This window comes from Papaver somniferum, chromosome 4 (assembly GCF_003573695.1).
Source record: "Papaver somniferum cultivar HN1 chromosome 4, ASM357369v1, whole genome shotgun sequence".
In the NCBI taxonomy this organism is placed as follows: Eukaryota; Viridiplantae; Streptophyta; class Magnoliopsida; order Ranunculales; family Papaveraceae; genus Papaver; species Papaver somniferum.
Window position 1 is genome coordinate 43,980,815 of NC_039361.1, and position 15,141 is coordinate 43,995,955.

The following is a 15,141-nucleotide window of genomic DNA, read 5'->3' on the forward strand; positions in this document are numbered from 1 at the left end:
CAAGAAAATAATCACGTACAAATAGGCAATGCTATTTGGTTCCCTAATCTCCACCTCTCTATTCTCCTTCTTACAATCTAAACTCTACATTAGGGAAATGGTGAACCCCACCTAAACCTGAATGTGGATCTCGATGTGGATGTGAGGCTTAAATTATAGGGAGGTGAATAGGGAGGCGGAAAATAGGGAGCCAACTAGCATTTCTGGTAGAAATATGCATCCTATGATGGGTCTAATGGGGTAATCAACAGGATAGAAAAAGGTCATAGTCTTACTTGTCTCTATCATAATACGTGAGCTTGAGTTTTCTTTTTCTGTATTGTGCAAGATTTCTTGTATTCATAGATCGACATTGTGTTGATATTCTAGCATTGTGTAGGAGTAGAAGATGCGTAGACAATTAAGAGTGATTACCTCTTAATAGAGCGTTTGGATACCAAAAACAGAAATTGGAAACAAAACTATTTTGTTTAATAAGGAGGCGATTTTTTTGTTTTTAGAAATCGTTCTAAAAATTTATTTCTAAACCGACTTACGATTTTTCGACTTTCAGAAATCGAAAATAATTTACGAGTACATACAAACAGCTTACACCATTTTCCGAACTAATTCTTCCCGACTTTCAAGTTTCAACATTTTTTCATTTAATAATTGCAGTTGCCCTAAAAAAGAGAAAAAGTGGATACGGATGTTTCTGGCTCCGCCACAACCACGCATGCGGGTCATGAAAAACAAGAATCGCCTGTTATGAATATATAAATATTAGAAAAGATCCTAAATCGATGGGTAGGGTGGGTAGGATATGGCCTATACGCGCCACCCTACCCGTTTATTAACGGTTAAGAAAATCTTTATCCGTCATCCTACCCGCCAAATACTGGATAGGATAGGATACGGTTAAAACACTGGCGGGTAGGGTAGGGTTGACGGGTATGGGTAGGGTATGTGCACCCCTAATAGGAATTGCTTGAAGACCAGTAGGGTAGGATAATTTCGAGCTTTACCCGTCATCCTACCCGTTTATTGGCGGTTAAGAAAATCTTCACCCGCCACCCTACCCGCCAAATAGTGAATAGGGTAGGATACGGTTAAAAAACTGGCGGGTAGGATAGGGTTGGCGGGTATGAGTAGGGTATGTTCACCCCTACTAATAGACAAGAGAACCATAATAAGGAAAGGGAGAAAGAAAAGAAAGAACATTCAATCTTTATCACTGCAAGAGATAAAATTTTAAAGCAACAAGAATCTTCAATTTCATTTTGGTAAGTACTAAAAAGCTTGCGGATAATCTTAAACTAGATGCTTTGATACTTCTTATATTACGTCGCCATTCTTTGTTTAAGTATCCGGACGAGCTCAAATACCGCAAACAGCAAACACGACACCGACGTGGAGACACGGAAACCATATAAAACTGGTATTCACCGATAATGCAATTTGATCTGAATTCACACACAAAACTTTCTAAAATTTGAGTTCATTCATATTTCCAAATAAGTTTATGTTCTTTCATTAGACAAACAGTCATAAGATGAGAGCATCAATACTGATGCAAGAGATTACCAAATTTTACGCTATTGATTTCGCGATAAATAATCTGACGCAATATCCTGCTAGTTGTCAACACTTCTTTATCAATAAAAGTAGAGCATTGAAATCATTTTCTATACTTTTTCTCTTAATCAATGAATTACGATTTGATTTTAGTAAATTATCCTAGCCCAACAAGAGATGTACATTATCTTAAACTTTTACTAATTTTGATTTTATTTTTGTTTGCCACTTTTGTTATCTTTCTTGACTTCCTGGGTTCGAGTTTCCTTGGTGGCTTTTATTGTCACGAGCCCAAAAAGTTGTGGTCCAAAATATAAAGTCTGGACTCTGGACTAAAAATCATTTACTAAATGACTGGGTTACCCCTGTACATATAAGTCAAAAACAGTTTACTGGTATTTCCGATCGATCAAATCATGCAGGGTCAGTTTACTAAACAATAAGTGCGCCATGTTTTGGGTAAATTGTCCGCCAATGAGGTGTTTTTGCTTGCTTTGCCTAAACACTATCAACAACAACCGGTCACCACCACTTTACCGCAATTGAAGAAACTAGCTTTAATGTTTCAAGGGGTTCTGGCTATGTCAATTTGTCACCATCTATGATATAGACTTTCAGGTAGAGGATGATGCAATTATGGAGGAGCTAAAGGAAAATTATAGGAAAGAAATTCAAGGAAGGATCAATCTAGGATTTTATCAAATGAACGATGGAAATTTTGAAGCAGTTTCTTTTGTTCTAGCCTAATCAAAATCATAAGAGATCAAAACACAACGGCTACACATTTAGTTAGACTAGCAACAAACTCTTCTCACTTAGAAATTTTTAATTGGAAAGATCCAAATCTGACGTACTTATTAAAAAATCTGCAATCAGTAGGAACAAATGACAATGTCGATTCTATGTATGAAAATCCCAGGTCCTTGCATGATGCTGGAGTATCTCTGTATAACCCAATATTGTTGTTGAGGAACTGTCTACCAAAATAAGTTTCCAAAAAGAAATCATCGCCATTGTAGGAATAAGACTTTAATTCTTTGATTAAAGAATAATGTTTTCACTTATTTCAGAAATATCAACAAGTTTAAGATTCGTTCTCGTCATATTTGATGTCAGTAATTCGAGCAAACTTGGCTAGTAATTGACTCATATATGACTGTCATTTTAATTGTAGTATTTTTCATGCATATCAGAAAAATACATACCATTCTTTTTAGTTATTAGTAAATTTTTAGTTTAAATAATTGTTGACACCAAGCTTTTGTACGACTCTGTCTATGTTGCGAGAGGAATTTAGGAGAAAAACTGATTGCAACTGAAAACCAAATGAAACTTAAAAACAACATTTGCTATAAATTAATTGATTACATCAGAAAAATCATTCTTAAGCGTTATAGTCCTGGTATTTTTCTTTTGATCTTAAGAATTAAAAATTAGATTTATCATTCCTTTTGACTTTTATGTGATGACGTTTTACCTTTCTTTTGTCCCGGATTTTTTTTCTCTTCTTGTAATGAGTATTGTTTTTGTTAGTAGTTCAATCACTTTTGATTTTTTATCTTTTTATTTCATTGAATATAAATATCTTTAATATCTTTCAGATGCAAATACTGTAATGAAAATATCAATTTTAAAAAGTTTGATTTATGTTTTTACATTGCATGGACGAATAATAACCTGTTTAGATAATTCTTCAAAAATTACATTTTGACTTTTTTAAATCATAAATTAATTTGAAAATACGATTTCAAAATGACTTTTAAAAGCAAATTAACTTTTTATAAAATTAATAATTTTTTGGTTTTGATTTCTGAAATTAGCTTATGCTTCTTACTTCTGCTTAGCACTACGCGTTAAGGGGGTAAATAGTTAATACAGTGCGCTTGCTTGCATTTTTCACATTACATGCTTAAAAGCAAAAGATTTTAAATATTGGAAAAAAAAAAGAGTGATTGAGACCACATATTAGGTGTGCCCCATTAGAGACTCATGCAGTACATTAGATTAGATACATGAGGATCCATAAAATTAGCTGAGTGGTTAGAGGTGGGCCAAAGACGTGTCAGATAATTCTGTATAAATTCACCTACACACGCAGGTGAACAATACCACATATCATCTCACCATCCAATTCCCACTAGGTCAATTATTATAGCATCTTTTAATTCGTAGGCTTCCCCACCTACCAAGAGATGAGTGAATGAAAACTGAACCTAAAGTGGATAATGTTTACGCAAGTTCTGGGGTACAAGACGGCGCACTCTTTATCCAGTAGTAGAAAAACTTCAGAGGATAAAAATAGTCATAAAATAAATATTATAGGGGTATTAATGTAAATGTCGAATTTTAACTTGTTCTGACAAGCAAACCATTTAAATCCCCGTCTCAAGCAAAAGTGGAGAGAAGAAGAAATAGAGCTCACAGACTCAAATTTCTCCCTCTCTCTCTCTAAAATTCTTAGGGTTTTCGTTTTTTTCTGAAGATTTCTCGAGATTTTCCTGAAGATTATCGGATATTTTTTGTTTGATTTGTGTCTGGTAATGCTGTGAGGAGAAATGGCGTTTCAAGGAAAGAAACTGATCAACGATCCAAATGGTTTGTTTGTTTTCGCATTTTCAATTCGTTGCATGTTCTTTTCTACTTTGATTCACCTTCTCTCGTTGTTAATGTAGATTTTAAATTTTTTGATGAGATTTTTTTTTGATCAATTTTTTGGTTTTTGTTTGGGAATTGATCGTTGAAAATGTACATTGTTTGAGTTCATCGAATGGTTTTTTTCTATGTTTTGAGGTGTTGATCGTGTTTTTTTGTTGTTGTAGATGTTGTGATTGAGTTCATCGAAGGTTTAATTGAAACTTATCCGAACTTACAGTACTTGGATGGTTTCCCTCAGGTGATTAATTATTTTTATCTCTTGCGATATTGTTGTTCTTGAATCTGGTTCAGAGAATTGATATCTGTAGATGTTTTTCTGTTTATAATGGTGTAGATTAAAGTTGTTGTGCGCGCTGATGTTTCAAGTTCAACCTATGACAAAGTGGCAGTAATCTCAGGTATATATAAAGTCTAAAGTCTTTCATATCTCAACATATGGAAAATTCATCTGTGTATTTGTTTTCTTGGACTACCATTGGGATCCAACAAATATGGTAAAGAAACTGGAAATATAAATTGAATTGGATATAGATATCTCTGGCCACAAAAGACAAAATAATTTTGATATGTGCAAGTAAAATTGAAAGAGTAAATAGTAAAGAAAGAAACTAAACAATTGACTTAGGATTTTACTTTTGGAAGCTACTGAATTATCAGTAAAGATCTCTAATGATATTGAAAATGGAGACAAATACTTAACAAAGAATTATGTGGTTAAGCTCCCTGCACATACTCACTGTTTTTGGCAATCAGAAATATATGGCATGTGTTACTAACCTAGCAACAATAGAACGTAGGATTTTATGGAATTGTTGCTGAACATCAGTCATGTGAACTGCAGTCTTGAAACACAACCTTATGGCTAGATGATTTTATTTTTCAGGTGGTGGTAGTGGGCATGAACCTGCTCATGCTGGATTTGTTGGGGAAGGAATGTTGACAGCAGCTATTTGCGGGGATGTTTTCGCCTCTCCGCCAGTGGACTCCATCCTAGCTGTACAGTGTTTTCAGTTTTGTATTTATACTTCAGTGTATTTTTTTAGTTACACTTGAATCTCTAACTTACTGACGTATTGTTCATTTTAGGGCATCCGAGCTGTAACTGGTGTTAAAGGATGCCTTCTCATTGTCAAGGTAGTGTAACTGTCGACAAAATAGCCCTGATAGCTTATTCACATTTATGAATCAAACTTTCAGCTTTTCAATGATGATACATCTTTTCTCCATTATACAATTAATTATCTTAGTATGAAATTTTTACGCATATTCGGTTACATTTCATTAATATATGTGCAATAGTGGTGTATTTCTTTAGTCATAAGTTTATCACTTGTTCATTGACAGAATTATACTGGTGATCGGTTAAACTTCGGTTTGGCGGCTGAGCAAGCTAAATCTGAAGGTTATAAAGTAGAGGTATAAATTTCTGTCAGTATATCTTGAAGTAATCTACCAACTAATTTTCTCGAGTAACTAATAATAACTAATAAGTTAATAACACAGACTAAAGATGTGATGTTTGCACCTTGTAGATGGTTATTGTTGGAGATGATTGTGCTCTCCCACCGCCTCGTGGCATAGCTGGACGAAGAGGTTTAGCTGGGACTATTCTTGTTCACAAAGTTGCCGGGGCAGCTGCAGCTGCTGGTAAAGATCTTGCTGATGTCACTGCTGAAGCAAAAAATGCTTCTGAATCGGTTGGAACAATGGGAGTTGCTTTGTCAGTTTGCACATTGCCTGGACAGGTCACATCAGATCGTCTGGGCCCAGGGAAAATGGAGCTTGGTCTTGGAATTGTAAGTGAATAATGTTATTGCTAATCCAAGTCAGATGTGTGTCTTCTCTTTCTTGATATGTGTTGAGTTAGGCAATCTTTTGAGGCCTGCGGGTGAGAAATGTATTTGTTTATCCGCCGGGTATATACCCAAGAGGCCAAGGCCATAAAGTTTGATTATCTTAGCCAGACAATTTGCTTATCTTGTACAGCTGGTCTGATTTACATCTAACCTTCAAAATATTCACTGCTTAATCAAGTTAAAGATATCATTATGCTTATGTCATGACATATCTTGTTTGTTTGTTGACCTGTATTAGTTACCAATTACATTTGACACCATGTATCATACTGATTTTTGTGTAAATTGTAATGTGTATTCATATTTCAGCATGGAGAGCCTGGTGCTGCGGTGGTAGACCTTCAACCTGTGGATATAGTGATTTCTCATGTTCTCAACCAAATATTGTCAACGGTGTGTTTTCAACATTAACTTGAAGGCTACCTCGGTCATATATTGTCCTTTAAATCTTCTTTCAATTGCAAGAAGCGTTCTTGGTGTTTGACTTGATATCCTACAGGAAAAACATGATCCATATCAATGTTGGAACGACAATTATGTAGATAATGTACATGATGTTAACTTACTATGGTAGTATAGTGGTAAGAAACAACCATAATCTTTCCGTCATATCTTGTTGCAGGAAACTCAATATGTACCAATTACAAGAGGGGGTAGAGTCGTGCTCTTGATTAATGGGTGCGTTCTGTTACTCTGATTTTATGGATTGTAAACTTTTTGACCAGGGTTTGTGAGCGGAAACTCTTCGCTTACAGGAACATATGGGTCCTAACCAGTGCTTTACTAATTTAGTAGAGAATGTGCAGACATGTTAACATTTCATTTTACTTTAGCAACAATTCTTAAAAGTGTTATTGCACAATTTGGATACAGTTGGGGCATATGATATCACATGCTTAGGACACTCCTGATCTCCTGATTGGTATATATGCCTAAATTATACTTGAACTCTATTAAGTTGTCCTGAAACAACATTCAGATCTTAGCTCCACTATTATGAAAACCCAGTAACAACTGACAGCACATCATAATGATTATATACACAGTCTGGACCCTAACGAAGCATTAAAATGTGTGAATATAATTAGTCTATAGGCTGAATGTTCTTAGATCAGGGCATGTTCAACTGATGGCTGAATAGGCCAATCACATTTCTTCATCACCATCTCAACCATCTTCAGGTGAGATTCCAATTTCCAAGATCGGGTGACACCTTTTCTAAAAGTTTTATGGGGCGTTTGCTGAATTTGCTTAGTTAGATATATTGCACAAGTTTTTAACATAAGACAAAGTCCCTCGAAGGACTCACCTATGCATTTTTGAGTTTCCCAATACCTTCAATTATGTGAAAGCTTTTGGTCAGACTTCTTTCGTCTTTCACTATTCGATAGAACTTATCTTTCGGCGAGTGATAGAACTTATCTTTCGGCGAGATTTCAAGTGGTTGCATTTTTGTAATATGTGACATGGTTGGGTGTATCCGAAGTTTGCTTTTTAATCTAGTACTGTTATTATTACATTTGTGGAGCCATGCATGTAATGGGTTACTGATTTATTTTTGCAGATGCATGTTTCAGGTTGTCTGACTATTTGAGCTAATTTGCTAAATGCAGATTAGGTGCCACCCCATTAATGGAACTGATGATAGCTGCTGGAAAGGCAGTTCCACAACTGCAATTGGAACATGGACTGGCTGTTGACAAAGTGTATACAGGATCATTTATGACTTCTCTTGACATGGCAGGTTAGTATTTCTACCGAAGTAATTTTCTGTTCACAAACAAGCTTATTGTTAATAATCTTGTGTTTACAGGATTTTCGATATCCATCATGAAGGCAGATGAATCCATATTGAAGCGATTGGATGCTCCAACTAAAGCTCCTTCATGGCCAGTTGGTGCTGATGGTAAGATTTAGAGGATCATATTGTGTTTATCTTTTTATACCTGTTGTCCCTTATCAAAGGTTCGTGCTATGTTAAATGTCACTGCGATTCGGTAGGAACTAAAATTTCTCGTGACTTTATGTGCTGTGATATCAACTTTACCACTAAATATTCCTAATGTTTTATTTTACTCTGAGCTTATTAGCAATATTTTGACTGCAGGAGTTCGCCCACCTGCTAAGATTCCTCTTCCAGTTCCACCATGTCATGCAAGAAAGAAAGATGAGGTACTGTGAAATTATGTATAAATTTCGAGTTGATTCCTCGTGGAAAAGTAATTTTTTGTTCTTTGAGAGATTATTCCAATCTGGATGCTTTATTCAATTTCCCGTGCATTCATTTTTAGGAACCCAGTCGTCCACAGCAACTGAACGTGCATGGCATTATACTTGAGGCTGGTATTGAAGCTGCGGCTAATGCGATTATTGATCTCAAAGATAGTTTGAATGAATGGGATGGCAAAGTGGGTGACGGTGATTGTGGATCAACTGTAAGTTGCCTCCCTAAGCAGTTTTATAGTAGTTATTAACTTTATATGCTCTGTGTCATTATGATCTAAATTCATGGAAATTTTACAGATGTTTAGAGGTGCAGTGGCTATTCTTGAGGACATGAAGAGCTAGTAAGTTCCCTCAATGTTTTCCTTGGCATCTTTTCTTTTTAAAGTTTTTACCAATTCTGAGAACACACGTGGAACCAACCACCTAACTGGAAGCAATATTTTGACTTAAGTATCTGTTGTTCGAAACTGTATCGGTTTTTTCTTTACCTTGGTACACATGGTTAACATTGTTTTGTGGATTAGAGGTTCTTATCCACTAATTCTTGTGAATACTTTATTTCTCTTCAGTGTTATTTGTAAATTACATACTTGTTGACCTGTGGGAAAGTAGAGTAAGTAAAGAGCAAGTAACTTAAAAGAAATCCAGGGAGGTGGAGCATGTATACTTTTAAATCACACAAAATATTGGCTAAGATTAGTCTAGTGTAGCTGCATTTTTCCTGAGCATACATGAGGCTAATGCTCGTTGTCCTCAAACAACGTAGTTATTGTATCAGTTTCTAAGACTTACTGAATAAGTTTCGCTATTATGTTGGATGGGCAATCAAATATTATGAATAGTAATGACGACTGTTTTGATATCTAAGTTTGCTTTTATCTGTTTGTATTGAGTTCAGATGCCCCTTTGCAATGGTCTTATTCACTTTTTTTCATCCTTCCAGCTATCCTCTGAATGATGCAGCAGAGACAGTAAATGAAATTGCATCATCCATCCGAAGGGTTATGGGAGGGACAAGTGGAATCATGTACCTCATCTATCTCATTTTTTGAGTTTATCTACTTTGTAATCCATATCCTATATTTTTGTTTCTTGGCTGTTCGTCAGTGATTTGGTTTCATCCTTGATAAGTACTTACTTCTTTCTCATGTGCAGATATGACATATTCTGTAAGGCGGCATATGCGAAGTTGAAGGAAAATAGTGAATCAGTGGTTTCACCCAAACAATGTGAGAATATGCTCTTTTAACAAAAAAAAAATGCAAAATGTACCTGTCCTTCTTGACCATGGACTGACATGTCGGTTGTGACATGGTCAGCTAATGGTGGGCACTTCAACGGTCTTCAGTTGTCAGTAGGATGGTAGAGTTAACCATATAAATACCGCATCATTTTTAATGGTGTGGTCTTGTTGTCCAATTTTAGGCATAGAGTCCACAATTGTACTTTTTTTTCACCATGTGGCTGGTTGCCGTAGCATGATGTCAATCATTATTGTGGTGACGAAATGCCTCCCGAACACACCAGTTTCTAGAACATGTAACCTGATTCTTATTATTGTGTATGGTATAGGGGTTGCTGCACTTGAAGCATCGATTGCGGCTGTTAGCAAGTATGGAGGAGCAAGTGCAGGATATCGCACAATGTTAGATGCACTTATTCCCGCGTCGACTGTTCTTCACGAGGTGATCTCTTGTTCTTAATGTGTTCCATTATAATTTTTGCTTGTTTTTTGATTATCCATCTTTTGTGACTACAGAGGTTGGTTGCTGGTGATGATCCTCCTACTGCTTTTCTTCTATCGTCTGAAGCAGCATCCAGTGGTGCTGAATCAACCAAAGACATGCAAGCACAGGTCAGTCCCTTACAGAATCCTTTGAATAAATGTGTTGAACAATGTTAGATCTATAGAATTTGTAGTCTTGTGATCAGAGACCATTTTTTTTAAAAAAACTCAAGTCTTGCTTCACCTATAAATCTGAGTATGCTTTTCCTACAGGCTGGTCGTTCCTCATATATATCGCAGGAGATCCTTTCAACTGTCCCTGACCCAGGTGCCATGGCAGTAGCAGCATGGTACAGAGCTGCAGCCCTAGCTGTGAAGGACAAGTGCCAATAGTTATAAGCTGAAGAATTTCTGGTGGAGCTTTTTGTAGAGTCTTTCTCCCTGGTCCTCTCGCCTATAGCTGCAAATTTCAAGCCAAGTAAAAAGAAAATATATTTTAGCTTTTCTTTTTCACAAATTTTTTGTGGGATTGTATTACTTCATTGGAGGCTCTCCGCATATGCAGTTGTGTGTGTACAGCTGAGAGAGCGAGTTCCATCGAGTTCATTGACAAGAAAGACTTTTACCGGGTTATTTTGGAAGTGATATACCCAAAACTGTACTTTATAGTATGTTTATTAATTACAAGTGAATTCTAAAACTTCAAATTGACAGTGTTATGGTTTTAAATACAAATCCATTTACTCTCTTCACATTGAAAATATTATGTACCATTTGTGAGATCGAGTAAGAGATCCAGCTGGGTTGACAGTCATCCATGGTAGATAGGGATTCCCTCTGAAAACAATAACGACTTTTTAGACATTTGGTATAATCTGCTGGATGATTGCTAAGTGCTTAATTGTAGTCAAGGCTGTAGTCGAGTCCAAACCCCAAGTGGAACAGATCGTCTGAAACTCTATCAAGAGGAATTCAGCCCTGACACTGCTGTTATGACTCCAAGCTTCTCTTGAAACTATCACTATCAAGAGGAATTTAGATCGGTTTTTTATCTTCACAAACGATGTGAATGGGAATACTCGTGATACTTAGAAACAGCAAAGGCATGCCCTAGTCAACACATACACTTCATGCTTACATGTACCTACGGGTCCTGCTGAAGCATGAAGTAAGCCGTAGGAGCCAGGAGGCAAACAAACCAAAGGAACCCATGGATCAAAGCATGGGCCCTTGCTAAACACAGATGGTAATATGCTAGACTCCGGGCTGGTAATCTCGTCAGAATACTTTGAATCAGCCCCTGTTCTGCTGCTGCTGCTCCTCTCAGAAAATTTACATGTGATTTCCAACATTGAATCCGGTCCGTTGAAGCATTATATAGTGGTGAATTACTATTTTACCCCCACTATCACCATTCCTTAAAACATCATTTCTCACTTCTCAGTTCTCAGTTGTATTTGATGGTCTTTAGTTTGAGCGGGAATTAAGAAGAAAAGGATAGGGCATTCGCCCCATTTCAACTCGTTTTCGAGTTTACACAGATTGAAATGACCAGAACTTGATATGAACGCCGAATTGCGTCGTTCAGCTGTTGAGTTCCTCATTGTCTCATCTCTGGTTAATACCCTAATCTCTCCATCTTTCTTTACTTCCTTTCTCTGTATCGCTTTTAGGGTTTATTATGTTTCTGATTTTTTGATTGATTATAATTGCAGCAACTTGGCGTCACTCCAGTTGTGAAATACACCGCTTTATCAATCTTTGTTGAACGCTTTTTACCATCTATCAAAAATAATAACAGGTTTTGTTACACAACTAAGAATTTCATCATGTTGATTTCGTTCTTTGTGGCCTCATGTAGATACATTACATCAATAGAATTAACCACAAGGAATTCTATTGATTTTATTTTTTTGATGATTTTTTATAGAAATCTAAACTTGTGAATGAAATGAATTGAAGTAGTCCCACAAGGACCAATAGAATTGACCTAGAAGAAGACTTGTAGGCAATTCAGAATGAGATACTGAACATGTCAGCTGTGTATCGACCAATACCCAATGGATATGATATCCTAGCATCTTATGCTTGGCTAGGGTATGTGTGAAATATTTGGTACAGTCAGGGAATTGAAGGAAAGAATTTGGTTATAACACTTAAATCGACTATTACATATTATATTGCAATTGCATAGGAAATTCTGATCAGTCTAAATGGAGTCCTTGGACCAGTAACTAGGAATGGGGTTGTTTAGTTCACCATGGCAGTATGTTGCCCTGAAATGATAAAATGTGCTGACGAATTAATAGTTAGGGTGGAAAGTGGAAAACAAATATTTTCTTCCATTTGGATTTCATGCAACTTGGTTACTTTTTCCAGCCATGTTATCGCTGTTGTCCTTGTTGCATAATTAGTTTTTTTAGTACTAAACTATGCGGGGGTGTTAAATCTAGGTCTTTACGGAAAAAGCATGGCGATAACTGGCTTTTGCAGCCTTTGAGACAATGCAACTTGCAACTATTTGCTCTCGTTTCAGTTTGGGTGTCGAGTAAAGTAAGTCTTGAGCTTCATCAGAACCATTTGCTGTCCTCTATTGTTTTGTTTTTTTATTTTGTTAAAACTATTTTTTGTTCATTGAAATAGATACATGATACTAGGCCTCTTTCTGTACAAAGTTTGAAGTCTTTGGGAGATGTAGCTATAAAGGAACAACACTATACTACACGAGATTTCCTTGAAGCAGTGAGTAAATTACCTTCTCTATGCTAATATGTTGATTTCTGTTTCCTTTTCGGTAATTACGGGTTACTAATGAGAACGGTTGTATACTGCAGGAGGTGGTTTTATTGCAGGTAAATCTCGTTAATAAAGAAATTTGCAGTCCGTTGAGAAAGAGCTCTCTTATATTACTTGAGCTCATCGTAGCATCTCCAGGTGCTTGATTTCGAGATTGGTGCATCGAATGTTGCTTATGTCTTCTTAGAAGACTTTCTAATTCGGTTGAGGTAAGTTCTACATGCATCCAGATACTAACTAGTGTAATTGGTCAAACTGCATGTTTCGATGGTACCTTGGTTCAAGATTTGTTTTTTCTTGGAATGTTTCGCAAGTCTGTGTTTGTCTTGTTGAAGTTTGTGGTTTGTATCGTAATATCTCAGTTGTTTATCTATCAGAATATTTGGTCAAAACAAGATCTTACCCTGGTGATTGATTCACTTTTTTTTTATTCGTGTCGCCTAATTCAGGAAACTGGCGCGGGTAGGAGATCTTGTAAAACTCAAAGCATGTATGGACATAATGGATGTTCTATATGAAACAGAAGAGACATCAGTTCTGTATAATTCTCCCGATTTTCTTGCTGCAGCTATTCTGGCATGTTTCTTTCTCATGTTATCAGTTAATACCCCCTTTAGCGCTATTGTTCCCCATGTCCCTTTATGTGGCTCTGGTTAAACCTTACTATTCGTCACATTTTTTTTTTAATTCAGGTCGCCTCGTACGTTATAAGTGTTCCTAAGCAAGAGCATGAGTTTCCTCTTCTTTCTTGGGGTAATATTCCGCACATAAATTTTCTGTTTCTTATTACCTTACCCACCCTGTTTGTTAGTTATTTCTAATTTTATTTACATGATAAAGATACAGCCCGCTATCATCATTATGTATACAAAAGTGTCAATGTCATTAGAGCATCCACAGTGGCGACTAAACCCAAATATTTGGTTTATTAACGAGACGTAGTGGGACGGACTATCGATTAAATCCTGACCATCGACTATATTTCAGACTATATTTGGTCTGGGACCAAGACTAAACCCAAATTTGATCGCGCGGGACCTGAAGGCTACGCCCCACACCAGGCGTACATTTAGATTACGCCCCACACCAGGCGTAAATTTAATCTCCGCGCCATTTTTTTTTTTTTTCAATTTTGTATGGGGCGGACGTTTACACCTCCGCCCCATAAGATTACTTTGACTTTAGTGGGACGGGCGGAGATTTAATCGTCCGCCCCAATTTTTTTTTTTTTTTTTTTAAAACAACGGGCGGATGCACAGTGTTACGCTCGATCAAATTTAGTCTTCCACCGTAGCGTCACACACCAGACTAAACTCAAATTTAGTCGTTTTTTTTGGTCTTTGATCTTTGGTTATACTCGCACCACTGCAGTTGCTCTTAGGGGTCAGTTGCATTTTTCCCAGACACGGACAGTGCTTGAGAATTGGTTATGGTTTACAAATTTCTTTACTAGCATATATACTATCCTTCATCAAAAGAGCTAGGACAATATACCCAGACCTAAGTACCAAATGGGTGAAACTATGAACCTGCGGTACCAGTCAATTGAACTGTAAGCATAAATGTAAGAGTACTCAAGAGTGAAGAAAGGCCACTAAGTAAGAAAGGAAACAAACTTACGTAGTATTTCTTACGTAATTCTTAAATGTAACTCTGCCTGGTGTCCTTTATACCAGCATGATAGACCATTTTAGCCATCTGATCAATTGGTGCGAGTTTATCACACTTCTGATCATAATGACTCGTTTTATCATTCTTGCAGTGAAGTTTGTAAGCTCTTTCAAAGAAGAAGATACATTGGAACTGGCAAGAACCATTCTCCAACATGTACTGAAGCAGACAACACAGGAGACCTGTCAACTATGGGAGGGTAAAGGTTAATACAAAACTCTCCAGACACAGTCAATATTAGCTATCCATTTGAAAAAGAAAAAAGATCCGCTGAATATTGAAATGTTGTAATACAAACTACTAGTCATCCCACTGTGTAAAGACTATATATAAAAGTAAACCAGAAAACCTTGTATATCCAATTCCAAATCATATTAGATCCATCCATGACCATTTCCAGGTTCTGTTACATTTTTTTGCCCAAATCAAGATGTACCGTCTCATTACGAAGATTAACTAAACGTTGCAATATCCCATGTCACATTACAGCTGCTGCTGGTTTCCTCATCTTTTATGATTTAACACGCAATCCTACCCGGCTATGCCAAACTTCCTCCCTGCATCACTCTAAATTTACCTAGCTCCAGGGGCCAAGCCAGGTAGAAACAAGTTGGAGGTAAGTTGCTTCCACATGCCTATTCTTGTATTCCTTGTTTG

General features: G+C 36.6%; 2 protein-coding genes across 5 annotated transcripts; both read left to right on the plus strand.

Annotated features, from left to right (window-relative positions):
- Nucleotides 1-3,962: 3,962 nt before the first annotated feature.
- LOC113275309 (putative 3,4-dihydroxy-2-butanone kinase) lies at nucleotides 3,963-10,730 on the plus strand. The gene is made up of 19 exons (XM_026524795.1): nucleotides 3,963-4,149; nucleotides 4,374-4,447; nucleotides 4,544-4,607; nucleotides 5,093-5,205; nucleotides 5,296-5,343; nucleotides 5,554-5,625; nucleotides 5,742-6,005; nucleotides 6,375-6,458; nucleotides 6,688-6,743; nucleotides 7,679-7,809; nucleotides 7,879-7,971; nucleotides 8,173-8,237; nucleotides 8,357-8,500; nucleotides 8,589-8,632; nucleotides 9,235-9,318; nucleotides 9,447-9,520; nucleotides 9,864-9,976; nucleotides 10,051-10,146; nucleotides 10,291-10,730. The coding sequence occupies exons 1-19, from the start codon at nucleotides 4,110-4,112 to the stop codon at nucleotides 10,408-10,410; spliced, it is 1,779 nt and encodes a 592-aa protein (XP_026380580.1). The 5' UTR covers nucleotides 3,963-4,109; the 3' UTR covers nucleotides 10,411-10,730.
- A 757-nt stretch (nucleotides 10,731-11,487) lies between these two features.
- LOC113273804 (cyclin-J18-like) lies at nucleotides 11,488-14,893 on the plus strand. 4 transcript variants are annotated; one of them, XM_026523409.1, is made up of 9 exons: nucleotides 11,488-11,634; nucleotides 11,733-11,818; nucleotides 12,471-12,570; nucleotides 12,661-12,759; nucleotides 12,852-12,869; nucleotides 12,943-13,022; nucleotides 13,263-13,413; nucleotides 13,506-13,566; nucleotides 14,576-14,893. In XM_026523409.1, exons 1-9 carry the CDS (start codon nucleotides 11,581-11,583, stop codon nucleotides 14,692-14,694), a joined length of 768 nt encoding a protein of 255 aa, XP_026379194.1. In that variant the 5' UTR covers nucleotides 11,488-11,580; the 3' UTR covers nucleotides 14,695-14,893. The 4 variants fall into 4 exon arrangements, with proteins under 4 accessions (XP_026379194.1, XP_026379195.1, XP_026379196.1 ...); XM_026523410.1 differs by having other exon boundaries at nucleotides 12,952-13,022; XM_026523411.1 differs by having other exon boundaries at nucleotides 13,263-13,389; nucleotides 14,576-14,819.
- The last annotated feature ends 248 nt before the right edge of the window (nucleotides 14,894-15,141 follow it).